Genomic DNA, 16,710 nt, shown 5'->3' with positions numbered 1-16,710 from the left:
CAGCCTGTGAGAATATGTGAGAATAACACTTGTGATGAAAAGGACCCTCAGATTGTGCTGTCATCCACTGGAAATCACTGCATCCTCAACCAAACCTACTACCGGTACTTGTGAAATGACATCATTTCCTTTTGGAACAGAGAACAGGCCTTTTTCACAAGCATGGCTGACATACTTCGACATGGTTCTTCTCACCATTGCCAGCCATGTTCAAAAGCCAACTTTCTGTGGCCCATTACTCTGTGATGACTTATTTTGCAAATAAAATGTTAGCGAAAGAGTTTATGGACGAGACAAAAGGACAGACAAGACAAAGACACCGGTGGCGAGCGGTTTCAGATACGATGAAGCTTATCGCTTGAACTCATGGAGAACCAGCACGCATCTTTCTCTCCTTTAATCGAGATTTATTTTCATGTTTTTTGGTAAAAAATAAAATAAAAGCAAATTTGGCGTACAGGTACATTCACTTGTCACAGATAAATGTGTTATGTGCTTAAGTGCGAGTTCCGCACCCTTTTCGGGTCTAACAACACCTTCCTCTGACAACAGAGAAACTCTCTTGGATTTTTTTTTTTTTTTTAACTAGAGTCTTTCTATACATATAAAAGAAACCAAGGGAGATCGAACTTAAAAAAATAAAACTAACATAAAACCACTGTTAAGGCCCGAAAAAATAAACTCTCTCCTAGAATGAGGTTAGAAAAAGCCTGATGAGAACAGAAGCAGCTGACCTAGCACGCGTGCACAACATGTGTCAATAAGCCTCCAGTACTTTGTATGAGGAGAAGGGTTTGACAAAGTGGTAGTCCAGGTTGCCGCAGTGTGGACACTGCTGCACGTTGCTGTACTCGGAGAAGTACTGCATGCCCACGCGCACGTCCACTACGGGCTTACCGCAGTGCTTACAGTTCAGACGCGCCTGAGGGCAGGGGGAGGGAGAGAGGGAGAGAGAGGGGGAGAGGGGCAGAGAGAGAGGGGGCGGGGGAGAGAGAGGGGGCGGGGGGGGAGAGAGGGGGAGAGGGGGAGAGAGAGAGGGGGCGGGGGAGAGAGAGAGGCTTTATTTAACTGCATTGCATATCCATTAAAGTGGCACTAGACACAATTTCTATCTAAACTAATATACGAGGGATGTAATGATATTCAATTTGATGCCACTACAAATAAGTTCATAATGGAGCCTTGGACCCTTGTGTAAACATTATAATTATGTTATATATATATATATATATATATATATATATATATATATATATATATATAAAAAAAAAAGTATATGTATGTATGTATATATATATATATATATATATATATATATATATATATATATATATATATATATATATATATATATATATATACATACATATACTTTTTTTTGCACATATTTAAAACTGAAACAGACAAAAGGAAAACAACAAAAGAAGGTGCCGGTAGAGCCAGGAAAGCCTAGGTGGGCTTATTCTGGGTCTCTACCTCAGAAACTACTAAAACAACATCAATAATAATCCGGACAACAAAGAATACAATAGTTTCAGTTTCAGTTCAGTAAAGCAATATTTTTTCTACAAAGCAAAAATACTTGTTTCTTTATTCAATGGGCCATACCGTGTCCGTATTACGTTTAATTAAAACCTTGAAGTACCATATACCGTGATATTTTAGATCAGGGGTTTTGAAAGTCTGAGACTGTGGGCCTCCCCTCAGACAAAGCTTGGAGAAAGGCGCCCCTCGCTTAATTCCTGGATGCCTATTATGTTGTTTGATCCCATAGACACTCAACAATTGTGCCAAGATAGCCTGATATTGCTGTTTGGCAGACTTCATGTTTAATTATGTTTAAATTTGTCTATGCTATTTGCACCTACAGTATGTGCAGTGAATGTCACTGTTTCTGGCTTGTTTTTATTGCTTTACTGTTATCGCTTGTTGTTTCTCTTGTTTTCCTGCACCTATATGCCCTGTTATTTTGTCCACAGCACAAGAATTTCACACGTGATACTACGGAGTGACAATAAAAATCTTGAATTTTGAATCTTGAAACATCGCCAACCCACGTTTTCTAAGCTGTTACCTAGCCGGGTATCACGGATCCGGATGGTTTTAACCAGGCTAGTTTCTATCCCTATCGTCAGAATAATGCACTGAAGGCGTTTTCACGGAGTGGAGAATTGCTTTCTGAAATATATCTCTGGTGTAGTCGACATTGAAAAATGTAATTAAAAGTCTGCCTCGCATTAGGTTAAACACTGATTCCCGCAGCCCTACATCATGCCTAGTCGACAGCATGCAAGCCCCTCAGTAGTGTTGTAAGCGAACGCCAGCGCTGTTTTTTTGTTGTCCCTTGATTATTGACTTGTTCTGATTTTCGAAGGACACAATCATCACCAATGTTGGGGAGTGGAATCAAAAAGTTATGTGACCAATTACTGCTCTCTGGGATTCATATGTAAAGTAATATATATATTTCTTTTTTTTATGAGCCCAACACAGGAATTCGTCGGCCCTGGCATCTACCTGGCAACACGGGGAAGCAGCCAGGATGTCGTAAGTGTACATGGTGCCCAGTTGGTGCCAGCTGCCGTCCCAGCGAGACTTGCACTTGATGCAGACGATCTTGTGCACGCCCTCTAGACAGTCCACACAGATGGCGTACAGGTGCATCAGCCTGCCTGTTGGAAAGGAATCAGTTAGTTCAGAGGTTTCCAAACTTTCCAGACAAAAGTAGCACTATGTAGTATGTAGTGTACCAAACCAAATGTCCAAAGTAGCACTATGTAGTATGTAGTGTACCAAACCAAATGTTCAAAGTAGCACTATGTAGTATGTAGTGTACCAAACCAAATGTCCAAAGTAGCACTATGTAGTATGTAGTGTACCAAACCAAATGTCCAAAGTAGCACTATGTAGTATGTAGTGTACCAAACCAAATGTCCAAAGTAGCACTATGTAGTGTACCAAACCAAATGTCCAAAGTAGCACTATGTAGTATGTAGTGTACCAAACCAAATGTCCAAAGTAGCACTATGTAGTATGTAGTGTACCAAACCAAATGTCCAAAGTAGCACTATGTAGTATGTAGTGTACCAAACCAAATGTCCAAAGTAGCACTATGTAGTATGTAGTGTACCAAACCAAATGTCCAAAGTAGCACTATGTAGTATGTAGTGTACCAAACCAAATGTCCAAAGTAGCACTATGTAGTATGTAGTGTACCAAACCAAATGTCCAAAGTAGCACTATGTAGTGTACCAAACCAAATGTCCAAAGTAGCACTATGTAGTGTACCAAACCAAATGTCCAAAGTAGCACTATGTAGTATGTAGTGTACCAAACCAAATGTCCAAAGTAGCACTATGTAGTATGTAGTGTACCAAACCAAATGTCCAAAGTAGCACTATGTAGTATGTAGTGTACCAAACCAAATGTCCAAAGTAGCACTATGTAGTATGTAGTGTACCATACCAAATGTCCAAAGTAGCACTATGTAGTATACCAAACCAAATGTCCAAAGTAGCACTATGTAGTATGTAGTGTACCAAACCAAATGTCCAAAGTAGCACTATGTAGTATGTAGTGTACCAAACCAAATGTCCAAAGTAGCACTATGTAGTATGTAGTGTACCAAACCAAATGTCCAAAGTAGCACTATGTAGTATGTAGTGTACCAAACCAAATGTCCAAAGTAGCACTATGTAGTATGTAGTGTACCAAACCAAATGTCCAAAGTAGCACTATGTAGTATGTAGTGTACCAAACCAAATGTCCAAAGTAGCACTATGTAGTATGTAGTGTACCAAACCAAATGTCCAAAGTAGCACCACTATGGCTACCAACCCCCCCCCCCCCCCCCCCCCCCCCCATAATTTAACCATGCAATAGCATCAGAAAGGCTAAATAGTAGTAGGCTACTGTTGCAAGTCAGACCACAAATAACCAACACATAAACAGATACACGTAAACATCTTATTTGCTGATAGCCTGATGGCAGTCAGCAAGGCTGTTGAGTACCACCAGATGGAGCCTTGTGGACCACCAGTGGTCCCCGGACCACAGTTTGGGAATCACTGAGTTAGTTAATCAAGTCACTCTCTCAATAATTAGCCCATTTGTAAATGGAATGGTAAATGGACTGCATTTATACAGCTCTTTTATCCAAAGCGCTTTACAATGTGCCTACATTCACCCATTCACACACCGAGGGCGGCCAGCTGCCACGCAGGGTGCTGGCACAGCCATCGGGAGCAATTTGGGGTTCAGTGTCTTGCCCAAGGACACTTCAACATGCGAACTGGAGGAGCGGGCGATCGAACCACCGACCTTCTGATTAGTGGACGACCTGCTCTACCTCCTGAGCCACAGCCACATGTCTGCACCACGTTAGGGTTTCTAACAGACATCCACTCGTATTTCTCTAATCACCTGCTTTTAGGCGGGACATCCGGGATATCGCCCTATCATCGCTCCTTATTATTTTCCCTGAGTTTCCCTATATCCGCTCTGGCCCCGTTTCCCCAGCTTGAAGTATCTCTATGATGCATTTGCAGAATGTAGAAGAGACAGATTCACCTCAATCTACATCTATATTGAAAAGGAATGAAAAACGGTAGGAAACTATTGAACATGAAAAATAGAATTGGGCCTAATGAATAATCCTTTCATGGTGATGCACATCACTGGGCGCACATATCAAAGACACATCGCTCAGCCGCTCGCTGTCCTCATTCACATTCATGTGGAAAAGCTTTGATGTCCAAACACACAGGATGGACTGGACCAAACACACAGGATGGACTGGACCAAACACACAGGATGGACTGGACCAAACACACAGGATGGACTGGACCAAACACACAGGATGGACTGGACCAAACACACAGGATGGACTGGACCAAACACACAGGATGGACTGGACCAAACACACAGGATGGACTGGACCAAACACACAGGATGGACTGGACCAAACACACAGGATGGACTGGACCAAACACACAGGATGGACTGGACCAAACACACAGGATGGACTGGACCAAACACACAGGATGGACTGGACCAAACACACAGGATGGACTCACTGGACCTATTGACGGATGAACCAGGGGCCCTTTTGTCTTCACAGAAAGGAAAGCGAACCGCTGGCTGACCAATGTGGGGCCCGCGGGCCAAACTAGGCCCACGCTCAGTTTGTTTTGGGCCCTCCATGGGTTTTGGGGGGGGGGGGGACGTGGCAAATATTACTGTATTTCAGAGGCTGTGGCGGGCTCATTTCTAAAGCTATCTTGATGATACTTTTACCATAGAAACTAGAAGACCTATTCTAGATTCAGAATGTAAATTGTCTATAAAATTATATAATTTAATGTAATTTCACATAATATCAACATTTATTTTTGGCCTACGGCCATCCAACCAGATAGATTTTGTCCCTTCATTAGGAAAGGATTTGGGCACCTCTGAAGCTAGAGAATGTTTATGCTACACAACTGAGTCAAATATTGATGATGAATCTGCCAGGATTAAATATGGAACATAGCTCTTTATCTCCACCAGCAGCCAACCTGGTTGTACTGTAGGTGTGTTGGAGATGCAGAACCTGGTTGTAGGTGTGTTGGAGATGCAGAACCTGGTTGTAGGTGTGTTGGAGATGCAGAACCTGGTTGTAGGTGTGTTGGAGATGCAGAACCTGGTTGTACTGTAGGTGTGTTGGAGATGCAGAACCTGGTTGTAGGTGTGTTGGAGATGCAGAACCTGGTTGTACTGTAGGTGTGTTGGAGATGCAGAACCTGGTTGTACTGTAGGTGTGTTGGAGATGCCGAACCTGGTTGTAGGTGTGTTGGAGATGCAGAACCTGGTTGTAGGTGTGTTGGAGATGCAGAACCTGGTTGTAGGTGTGTTGGAGATGCAGAACCTGGTTGTACTGTAGGTGTGTTGGAGATGCAGAACCTGGTTGTACTGTAGGTGTGTTGGAGGAGATGCAGAACCTGGTTGTAGGTGTGTTGGAGATGCAGAACCTGGTTGTACTGTAGGTGCGTTGGAGATGCAGAACCTGGTTGTTGGTGTGTTGGAGATGCAAAACCTGGTTGTACTGTAGGTGTGTTGGAGATGCAGAACCTGGTTGTACTGTAGGTGTGTTGGAGATGCAGAACCTGGTTGTAAGTGTGTTGGAGATGCAGAACTTGACCACGGTACATGCAGGGCACAAAATTAGCACCACAGCCACCAGCCAAATGCTGGTCAAATATGCAAGTGGCTGCTAGATTTGCTTCACTCACAGGCCAAAAAAACCCAAATGGTCATCTATTGAGTGGCTGGTAAAATTTGAACATTCACTAGCCATTTGGCCGGTGAAAAAAATAGTAAATTTTGGACACCGAGTAGTACAGTACGTGTGTGTTTTTTGCTGCTTTACAGATTGAACACTGCCCTTAAATGCTTTGCGATCAGTATTTCCCATAAAACAATGGGATGCCACGGCCCACATGAACCACATGACCTTGAAGGTGTCAGGGGACGTCGTACTGACCTTGAAGGTGGCAGGGGACGTCGTACTCTATCTCGTCGTGGCGCGAAGGGCTGAGGAACAGCGTTCCGTCCACCAGGGGGAACTGCTCGAAAACCGGCAGCGCCCGGTGACACAGGGCGCAGTTGACCACGTTGCGCTGGCTCGCGCTGAGGGCTGACAGGATAAACCTACAGGAGGACACGGACAGCTGCAGAGTACCGGCAAAATAATGTACACGCCATCACAAAGTCCTCTAGAGTTTCTGGTATTTTTTTTTTACCCCCACCTCCGATACATGTGCAGTCACCAGCCACTTCGTTTCACCTGACAGCGGGGAGGATCACGCTATTCCCCCCAGTTCCCCTCCCCCTAGGCGCCCTGACCGACCAGGACACATACTCTTATTCCAGCTTCCCACCCGCAGACACGGCACAATTGTGCCTGTATGGACGCCCGACCGAGCCGGAGGCAACACGTGGGGGTCGAACCTGCGACCCTCGTGTTGAGGACCATGAGAGGACCAATTTCACGTGAGAAAAATCAAGGTCACTGAGCGAAGTTTAACAGCAACAATATTTAGTATGTTTTTTATACCATAAACAGTAAAAGTGTTGACTATTAGCAGTGTTTCCCCTAGAAACATTTTCAGGCCTGGAGGAATTTCGAAACGTACCCCCCGACCGCAACGGTGGGGGCCCTCGCTGGCGACGCTAAACTTTTAGCTAACCTGTTCGCATCTATGTTCGCAATGCCGTCCCAAGTATCATCATACTATTATGGGATGCGATGCATGCAGTTGTATTATGGGATGTGCGTTTCCCAGGCAACGACACACGTTGACACGTTTTGGAACAGCGCTGCACGCTGCTTCTAAAAGCAAAATGCTTATTGTTTTGAATGATTTGGCATATTCTATTACTGTCCACACCAGTATTGTTGTATTGTAATAATATGCCATAAAGGTTTATTGACATTTTGGGGAGAGCAGAAAAAAAAATCTAAAAAAAATCTATATATATACTGTATATACTGTATATAAAAATATATTTTTTGCTCTTTTTTCTGGCCTGGCGGGGGAGCGGTTGGCCTGGCGGGCCGTAGAATGGTAGGGGAAACACTGCAGTATTAGTGATAAACAGTGTCAAAGTTCACCACCTCATGCTACCTGGCATCATCAACATTATAATAACCTAATCTTTTATCATGACAGAGTTAACTTCACGACACATTTTAGATGCACTGAAATCCAAGAGGACATATACAAAAAGATGATGGTCCTACTAACTGTTTCACCTGTAATAGACCCTTCTCACGGGGGCCATTTTGTGTCGAAGAGGCAGGATAAACACAGGTGCAAGCACAACACTAATGAGGGTTTCCTTCTTCCATGATTGGAAGTTGGAAACCCTCATTAGTGTTTTGCTTGCACCTGTGTTTATCCTGCCTCTTCGACACAAAATGGCCCCCGTGAGAAGGGTCTATTGACAACAACACATTCTGGTCCAGAGCTGGTTCCTGGAAGTAGGAGCAATCGAGATCAAATGTAGCAATGAATGAAGCACAAGTGGCTGTGCTTTACAGGGATGTTGATCATCTCTGATTTTCAATCAATAACAGCTGAATTAATTATAGAAAGTTGTTGTTGCTAAGTGACACATCGAAAGCGGTATGTGTAGTGATTTTTAGTTATTGCGTTCATATTTAAATGAACTGTTATGCAGTTATGTGTGTTTATAATACATTATGTTATATGTATTAATCATTAAATTAACTTACACTCATTACACAGTTCTAGGCATGCTTTTACATCACGAATATTTATGAGGTCACACCTGTGAGCGCATAATAGTGAGTATTTTACAATGAACATGACGATCTGTTGTTATAACAGCACATCAACATGATGTTAGACTACGTTACTATCTCACTAATATAAGAAGGTGGAAGGTTCCGCGCGCGTGGCGCACAATTGCTCAACTAAGCGCATGCGCAGTTGAGCAACACGCAAGCTAGAAATATTTCTAGCAACAATATAAAACTGCTATTTCAACATTATATCAGCACCAACCACGCACAAGGGACCACATATCCCAGAAGCCCTACCTGCGCAGCTCCTCCCCCTGGCCGGCCTGGGCGTCGTCCTCCATGCGGACGTGGTACGTGTTGAGTTTATGGCGGGGGATGTGGGCGAGGAGCTCCGAGAGGTCCAGCCTCCTGAGGAACTGCACGGGGTGCGAGTGGGTGCCGTCGCCCCCGCCAGCGCCGAGGAGGAACTGCACGGGGTGGGAGTGGGTGCCGTCGGCCGCACCTCCGGGCCCCAGGCGGTGGGGCATCGGCAGGGCGAAGGACAGCGGGAGGGGCAGCACGGAGCTGGGGTCCACGCCGCCCGATGCTCCCATGGAGCAGCTCCGACCCAGGGCTCCCCCGGCCAGCAGGTGCTTCCTGTGCGTAGGGGTAAGGGGCGATATGGCAAAAATATTATCACGATTGTTTTCAGGGAGAATCCCGATCCACGATCGTATCATGATTCCTGCAAGTTACTGAACAGTACAACTAGGGGCTGAGCGATATGGACCAAAAATCATAGCTCAGTATTTTTAGGCTGAATGGTGATTACATATCTTAGTATTTTCTACAAAGTGGGCTAAATGTTCAGGTGTAAGTCAAAACCACATGTGAGATGTCAACAAGTGATCTGTGATCAAAATAAAATGTTATACCCCGTTCAAGACAACTCGGATCACCGGAAAAAATGGGTTTCCGACCTGTAAAAACGGTCGTCCAGTCCGTTCTTCCAGGCCGGAATTACAGATCGGAAATTCGGGTATCATCCAGAGCTCCGCTTTGTCCGAGTTGACGTCACAGCCACATCAAAATGACGACTTGTATCGTTAATGGTCATCACAGACTTATTATAAAGACGTTTGTTAACGTTTTAACACAAAATTTGATGTCTCAATTATGTCATGTAAACGTTAATATGTGTTTGTGTCATCTATGTTTCACTCTGATTAGAGCAATAATGTGAAATTCAGCATTCGGTTAGCATTGTTAGTTAGTAGGTAGCTACAATGCTACACAAGTTGCTATAGCAACCCATATATATATATACACCGCTATTATGTCCGAGGCGGAGGCTCCGTGTTGAAACTTACGGCGGTCCGAGTTGTCATGAATGCGGTATAAATACAGGGTTTCCTTCGCTGACTACTGATGCTTTCACAAAATATTGACACTATGTCTTTGTTATAAATAACCATCAGTAATGTGGATATAATGTAAGTGGGTAAAGGCAAATAATAGAACAGCTAGAACAGTCTGGTAAATTCAGGAAATTACATCACTTTACTGTAATGCAGCCTTTAAGACAACACTTATGTCAAATCACGATATTACGATATCCAAAATCTAATCTAATCTAATGTCTAGTTTAATATCAGGATATCGATATAATATCACTATTTTTCGAGCCCTACCTGTGAGTCTCCATGTGGACGGCCGTCTTGAGGAACTCCCCCAGGTGACGGGGTCCCCGCATGGCCGCGGCCCCCGGCCCGAAGGCAGCAGCAGTGGGGGAGAAGAAGGAGAAGCCGGTGGGCGGGGACTGTCCCGGGGAATCGCACGGAGACTTCAGCGGGGGTCCCAGAGCGAACGCTCCCCCCGACGCCAGGCCCGCTCCTCTCTCCGAAGAGTTCTGCCGCTCCTCCGACTGCCTGCGAGGTAACTCCTGACTGGACGCCCTGTGGGCCACTTTGCCCCCTCCCCCTCCCGCCGCTCCTCCAATCGGCTTGCACCTCTTGGGCTCGTCCCCGAGCCCGAGCCCGAGCCCTAGCCCGAGCCCGAGCCCGTCCCCGGGCCCCAAGCCCGCCGCGCCGGCCCCAGTCCTGCCCGCGCTCCGCTCCGACGGCTTCTTCTTGCGGTCGTCGTGCGCGCGCTTCACCTGGTACCAGTCGGTGTCCTTCTTCAGGTGGCCCTGGCCGCAGCGGCACGAGCAGAAGCGGAAGGCCAGGTCGTAGCCCTTCTTGGTCCACATGTTCTGCCGGCACTGCTTCTCGTTCCAGGAGCGCGCGCGGCCGATGCAGTTGAACTGGACCAGGATGGAGCTCTCCCACTCGTAGAAGCACTGCAGGTGCATCCAGTTGCCGTAGGGGCAGATCTCGCTGTTGCACTGCACCCGCTGGTAGTCGTCCTTCTCCAGGTCGATGGGCCGGCCCAGGCTGCACATGAGGGGCGTCGCGCACGGGGCTTCTGCATGAGAAGACAATGAGAGAAGGGACAATGTGGGGTCAGAACCTTCTGACTCAGTGAAGGTGTGCAGATAATACAGGGAAATCCAACGTTGGAAACTTGAGAGAGCGTGAAAGACCCACAAAAAGACCTAGCTCAAACCCCCTCGATGTCTAGATCAGGGATGTCAAAGATACGGCCCTCTACCTAATATGAGTCTGACACCCCTGGTCTAGATGTTGACTCCTAAATACATGGAGATGATGAAAATGTGACTTTAAGAAGACGCAGCAATGTCACATTTACAAAGAGACAATAAAAAGAAGTGACCTGGACCTAAATCTGGACTGCAGAAATCGGTTTGCAGTGAAGACTGAAAAAGTAGGGACGCACCGATATGAAAATTTTGGCCGATGCCGATAACCGATATTAACATTGCTGTTATGGCCGATAACCGATATTTACCGATGTCGATATGATCTGTATAAAACCACATTTTTGTGATCATCACATTTTGTACATACTGAAAAACACATGTTAACACTGAATTTGAAAAAGTTATGCATTTCTTTATTTGCAAAGCCTTTGGAAAAGCCCATAAATCATAGATTTACGGCATTATTTCATATCAATGTGAAGAATTTGGCTGATAATGATAACCGATATTAACATTGCAACATCTGACCGATACCGATATGACCGATATGTTAAAAAATGACTAACATCGGCCGATACCGATATGATTGCCGATATATCGTGCATCCCTATGAAAAAGGTTTGTTAGGCTTGGGCTATGCCAAATTGTTACCTATGTCTAACAGCTGGGACCAGTCTGTCTTTAAAATGTATGTACAATATTAGCAGAGGTTACTTCAAGCCAAATTCGAGACAAGGTACCTGAGACCTGGGTGGATCTTTTTGAAGATGTAAAGACATGGATGATCACAAATTGCTAAGTAAGGGTTAATGCACGACGAGGTGTCCATTATCAGAAATTAATGGATGACGTGGAGGCGTGAACCGTCCGAGGCGAAAGCTGAGGACAGTTGCTTCCGCGAAGTCCATGGTCACTTGCCAAAGAAACAAAACAAGACCATTCATTTATATTTTCATGCATTTTGAAATCCAAATCTAGTTTTCATAACCTTGAATATGAGTTGAGAACCGGCGAGACAAAGTAGTCCCCTCGGCTGCTCAAGATTAGCCTATCATTGGATAAAATGGCCGCTTAGTGCCTGCACCCTGCCTGCACCTGGCACAATTTCTAGCCCATAAACGAACTAATAATTTGGCCAATTGTATGTAACGTACAAAATAAAGAAAACGGCAATGTCTAAGAATGCAACGCCACGTAACTGGCTCGTTTAAACTCGCATTTCAGGGAATTACGTTAACGTCTGCAGGTCTTATAAGATGTAAATGGCACATGCCACGCTTGGAGTAGACTGAAAACCATCTGAAGCTTTCTATGTTGGAGTCCAGGTATGTTTTGTACAAGGATGTCTCTCAGTGTGTTGCTGTTAACTGCCCATTTCGTTGTTTTCTTTTTGTTGATCTCGTTTTTTTCCTCTTCCACTTGATTTGTATCAGTGATAGAGACAGCGAGCGCTCTTGCAAAGCGCCTGGCTGGCTTTCTGCAAAGTTGTAAACAGAGCTGGTTTGACAGTTGACAGCTGACAGTTTGACAGTTGACAGCTTCTGTCAGCTGACAACATCAGCAGATCTCCGAAAACGACAGATTTCTAAATAGCTGTTATTTTGATAAACTGAGCACACATAATCTAAATAGTTACTCTGACCGACTTTTTTCTAAACTTATAAAAGTGCCATATTAAGCATGATCCTGGCGCATTGATATGAACGATGAACAGACCATTTAGCTAGGTGTACATTATCACTGTACATTATCACAAATTAATGGACACCCTGCAGCTAATCAGAATCAAGTATTCACCCAGACCATGGTATAAACTACATTATTACACACTGCATTTGTGGAAAGCTCTTGACAGTTTGCATTGTATTACCTTTTAGGACTTCAGGTTACTTAGAATCTGACCATTTTTGGCAACACCTATCAGCTTCTACTTGCTGAAACAAATCAAATCACGAAACTGGACTTTTGAGGGCACAGAACTCAACTCGTGTTCTCTATCTGAACAGGGGAGACTCCTTAAGCTTTCTATCTGTGCATGTAGCACAGGCACTGCTGACTTCTGGGACAGCCGCAGTCCCCAAAGCCTTTCTTGCACTGTCCAAGTGGTCCTCATGGTTTAGGACTTATTGAGACAGGACAGGTGTGTGAATGAATCACACCTGTCCTGTCTCAATGTGATAAACTAGAGAGACATTGAAATTGTGGTGATCATTAGTAAATAAAGAAAAAACATCGCATGGATGCATAACTGGGACGTATCCTCAGTGATGTACCCTGGGGTCATAGGATGTTTCGGGTCTCGTAACATCATACACCCTCGCCCAGGTGACCCAGCCGGGGCTGGCCAAGCCCCAACTTACGTCCCAGTAGCTACCCACGGTCAGCCCTCCAGGAAGGGTCGAAGGTGGTCACGCGGTCAGGGCCACTCAATCCGCTGCTCCGGAACTACTCTGCCGGGACTGGGGGAGGGGGAGGGCTCTGGTACGTAGAGGGACCGGGCTCTGTGGGTTACCACCCGGCCGGGCTCCTCCCTCGTCTCACCAGGTCTAGGACCTGTGCGCTGCACCAGACTCCCCCGCTCCAAACATCTCATTCCGAGGTGATGGTATCTTGGTGGATACCATGCAGTACCAGTACTTGGTGGCACAGGATTAAAGGGTCGGGATACGCCAACATTTTGGGAGATTCGCCTATTTGCCATATTGCTGACAGTAAATGGAGATGTGGATGCCTTTATCGTCACGGTGCGTTCCCTACAAAGAGCAGTACAGCCCTCACTGCTACTTAGCTTAGCGCTACAATGGTAGTGAACGGTACAGCTTCTTACTCCCATTCAGTCGCCCAAAATACGTGCGGCTGGTGTGAACGGTCTCGCCTGTTAACAAGGACGCCGAAATGAAACTGCGTGGCTTCCAACGTAGCTTCAGCATTGCTTCGGCGTAGGGTGTGAACAAGCGCTTATGCAGGATCAATCTCAACGCGCAACGCATTTCCATTTGTTGTTGATAATGATATCTTGTATTGATATATCATTTATATATCACTATGAGTAATCTCATATAAAAAAGATGGAATTTCATTGAAGTAAATGTATCTTTTCCTGAAATTCCATTCATCATCATCACGACTACTGAAGCACACACAAACATGGTCACATAATGTGTACCGTAGTCCCAAGTTTCCATACATTGTGGGTGTGGCATCATATATCCGCAAGTACCTCAACACAACGCTGTCATTTAACTCTTTCATGCCAACAGCAAATGCAGTGTGAATGTATGTGTGTAAGGACAGGGTGGTCTTAAAATAAAATACTCCACATTTTCAGTATAATTCAAGCAACGTGGAGAATGCTGCGGCTTAAAAATGCACATTTTGTTCTGCTGCTAAATTAGATCAAATTACATTTATGTAGGATTTTGGATCATCTTCCACCACTCTATATGAAGGTATACAGGCTGCACTTTTCAGTAGGTTTCTTTTTCTGCTTTACTTCGTCACTGACTTCAATGATTAGCAGCATTAGATTCTACTTTCATACATGATAGTTAAATGGCATCCATTAGTGACATTGCCAATACATTACACACAGGGAGCACCTTACATCCCCAAAACCCCATTCAAATTGAATGAAAGGACCCAAGAAAACATATTCATTCATTATAATACTGTCATACCTAAAGATGAATGGATCATATAGGCTAGTAGTTAGTGTGTGTTAGTTCCCCGCCAGTCAGGCAATCTACCTCAAGCAAATGCATTTTGAGCTAAATCTGCCCTACAAATGTGCAGGTTGAATAGTTTTTCCATGAGTTTGAAGTTGAACTTGAGAGCGCAGACAAGCGGCGAGGTGTCAGTATTACCCCTGAAGGCCACAAGCACCAACTGTGGCGGTGCCAAGTGCCAGAGACAGGACAGGCCTGCCCAGTACTGTACTGTAGCTGTACAAGCCTCCAGCAATAAGGCCGATGACTTTCAAAGTATTGCCTCACACACTTCCTCAACAGGAATGTTTTATGTCTATTGGTGTTGTTAGCCCCGATGCGCCTTGCTCTCTTTCGTACAAAAAGATCGCCACACCAAACTCCATTCATAAATCTGTCCATTTAAGCTTTTCCTGCTTATCAAATACATTCATACCTTGCGGGGCACGACTTGAGACCTTTTACGGAAGACTCTCCACTCTTCGATTCGGCTTACATCCCAAACGCACCGCGGTGGGCCGTAACAAACAGCGTGAAAATGGAGAGTTTTCGTGTGACAAAAGTGCTGCTTGGCGGTTCATCTTTTTTACCACAAAAACCCAGTCGATTCGTACAAGGCCTCAATTCGTGTGGTTGGATCGCAGGCATGCACGTTTGCCGATAAGCGAGGCAACATTAAATGGACAGTTTTTGCGATGAAGTTTGGCCTAAATCCCTCTACACCGAAAAGGAACTGAAGGCATCGGGGGAGTAGTGGCATTTCTTTGCAACGTCGCAATGCACACAGGTCCCAGCACCGAATCCGCTGCACCACCAGTGACTTCCTCGTCTGTGCCCGTGTCCGTGTTTACCGTCCTGTCCTTACCGCTTGTGCGCTGTGTGTGTCGGGGTGCAGCAGCCGCCGCCGCCGTGGCCCCGGGCTGCAGCCCCTGCGCCGTGGCCGTGGCTGCGCCTCCTGTTGCGGCCGCCGCGCTGGCTCCATTCTCCTGCTCATCTCCGCTGCTGTTGGCGCGTCTGCTCTTCTTCCCCTTGCTGCTCTTCTGGTTGGGCATTTTACAGGCAGGCTCCAGATGTCAGTGTTATTGGCTGGCTACCTCTATCGACGACTGCTGTCAGCGGCTGACATTTCCGTGGCTTCCATGTCTGCAGTAGGTGCCTCTGCTGTGTGTCTGTTTTGTCTGCACGCTGCTGGACGTGTTGCAGGTGTTGGCTGACGCTCATCGATGACAGGCCATTGAGGCCAGCTTTAGTGCAGCTGTGACAGCAGCTAAGCTATAAGGTCTGTTTCCTATAGGAAAGAAGGCGTGTCCGCCTCTTGTTTTGATTCCTGAAGCTCTGCTGTTTTCTTTTCCTCCGTGACGTCACGGAGACTCCGCCCCCCCAACTTCTTACAGTGCTGCATTCAGGTCCCACGGGAAAGCTGGCGGATCTGAGCTTCCGACTTGAAAATACTACAGTATTTGTGTGGTGGCGTGCAAAAACCCTTCATCACATGGTGAAAATGTGACTTTTTCATTTTTTGACATTTTCCATAAATTAGAAACTCTTTCCTATACATTTTGTAATGACAGATAGCTCTCTCAGATCAAGTTATGAGTATTTTAATCTGTTATGTGTCTAAAAGTAATTTCCCTTTTGTTTTATGAAAATAATTATTCACCATGATGTACTATGGCAGGGGTGTCCAAACCTTTTTTGAATGGGGGCCAGATTAGATCATGTGAAAATACTAGCAAGCAAGCTGCTTCTCACATCATATGGGTTATAAAAATAAAATAAAAATAAAAATCACATACATGATTTTGTTTATCATCTGAAAAAATTAGTTCCACCTGCATTGGTTCTACTTGGTGCTTGTCTACAAACGGTATGATAGTGCTGTCATCGTTAGGTGAATGGAGAAAATGCAAATTGAACTTGCTTGATCAACTAATACTGTGTGGAGGGACACTCACATACAGTAGCCTATATTTTGAGAGACCAGCCGAGGGCCACTTACAATCGGTTCGCGGGCCGCAATTTGCCCCCCGGCCGGACTTTGGACATGCCTGTACTATGGAGATGAAAGTAACCAAATCACTCAAAATCTTAAAATACCTGCAAAACTAATTGTCAACCTT

At 45.2% G+C, this 16,710-nt stretch overlaps 1 protein-coding gene across 1 annotated transcript; it reads right to left on the bottom strand.

Annotated features, from left to right (window-relative positions):
- Nucleotides 1-516: 516 nt before the first annotated feature.
- On the bottom strand, nucleotides 517-15,870 carry heca (hdc homolog, cell cycle regulator). The gene is made up of 6 exons (XM_083643619.1): nucleotides 15,456-15,870; nucleotides 9,979-10,750; nucleotides 8,606-8,944; nucleotides 6,524-6,690; nucleotides 2,518-2,672; nucleotides 517-922 (listed from the first exon to the last, which is right to left on the bottom strand). Exons 1-6 carry the CDS (start codon nucleotides 15,640-15,642, stop codon nucleotides 758-760), a joined length of 1,785 nt encoding a protein of 594 aa, XP_083499745.1. The 5' UTR covers nucleotides 15,643-15,870; the 3' UTR covers nucleotides 517-757.
- Nucleotides 15,871-16,710: the final 840 nt, after the last annotated feature.

The sequence above is a fragment of the Poromitra crassiceps genome, assembly GCF_964638095.1.
Source record: "Poromitra crassiceps genome assembly, chromosome: 9".
NCBI classification, from domain to species: Eukaryota; Metazoa; Chordata; class Actinopteri; order Beryciformes; family Melamphaidae; genus Poromitra; species Poromitra crassiceps.
This window is presented reverse-complemented; position numbering and strand designations above follow the sequence as displayed.

Excerpts from the sequence above, each read along its gene's own strand:
- heca (XM_083643619.1), bottom strand. The coding sequence starts at position 15,642 with ATGCCCAACCAGAAGAGCAGCAAGGGGAAGAAGAGCAGACGCGCCAAC. Across the intron at positions 10,751-15,455 it reads ACACACACAGCGCACAAGCG|AAGCCCCGTGCGCGACGCCC; the intron begins GTAAGGACAGGA and ends CTTCTCATGCAG. Across the intron at positions 8,945-9,978 it reads GTCCACATGGAGACTCACAG|GAAGCACCTGCTGGCCGGGG; the intron begins GTAGGGCTCGAA and ends CCCTACGCACAG.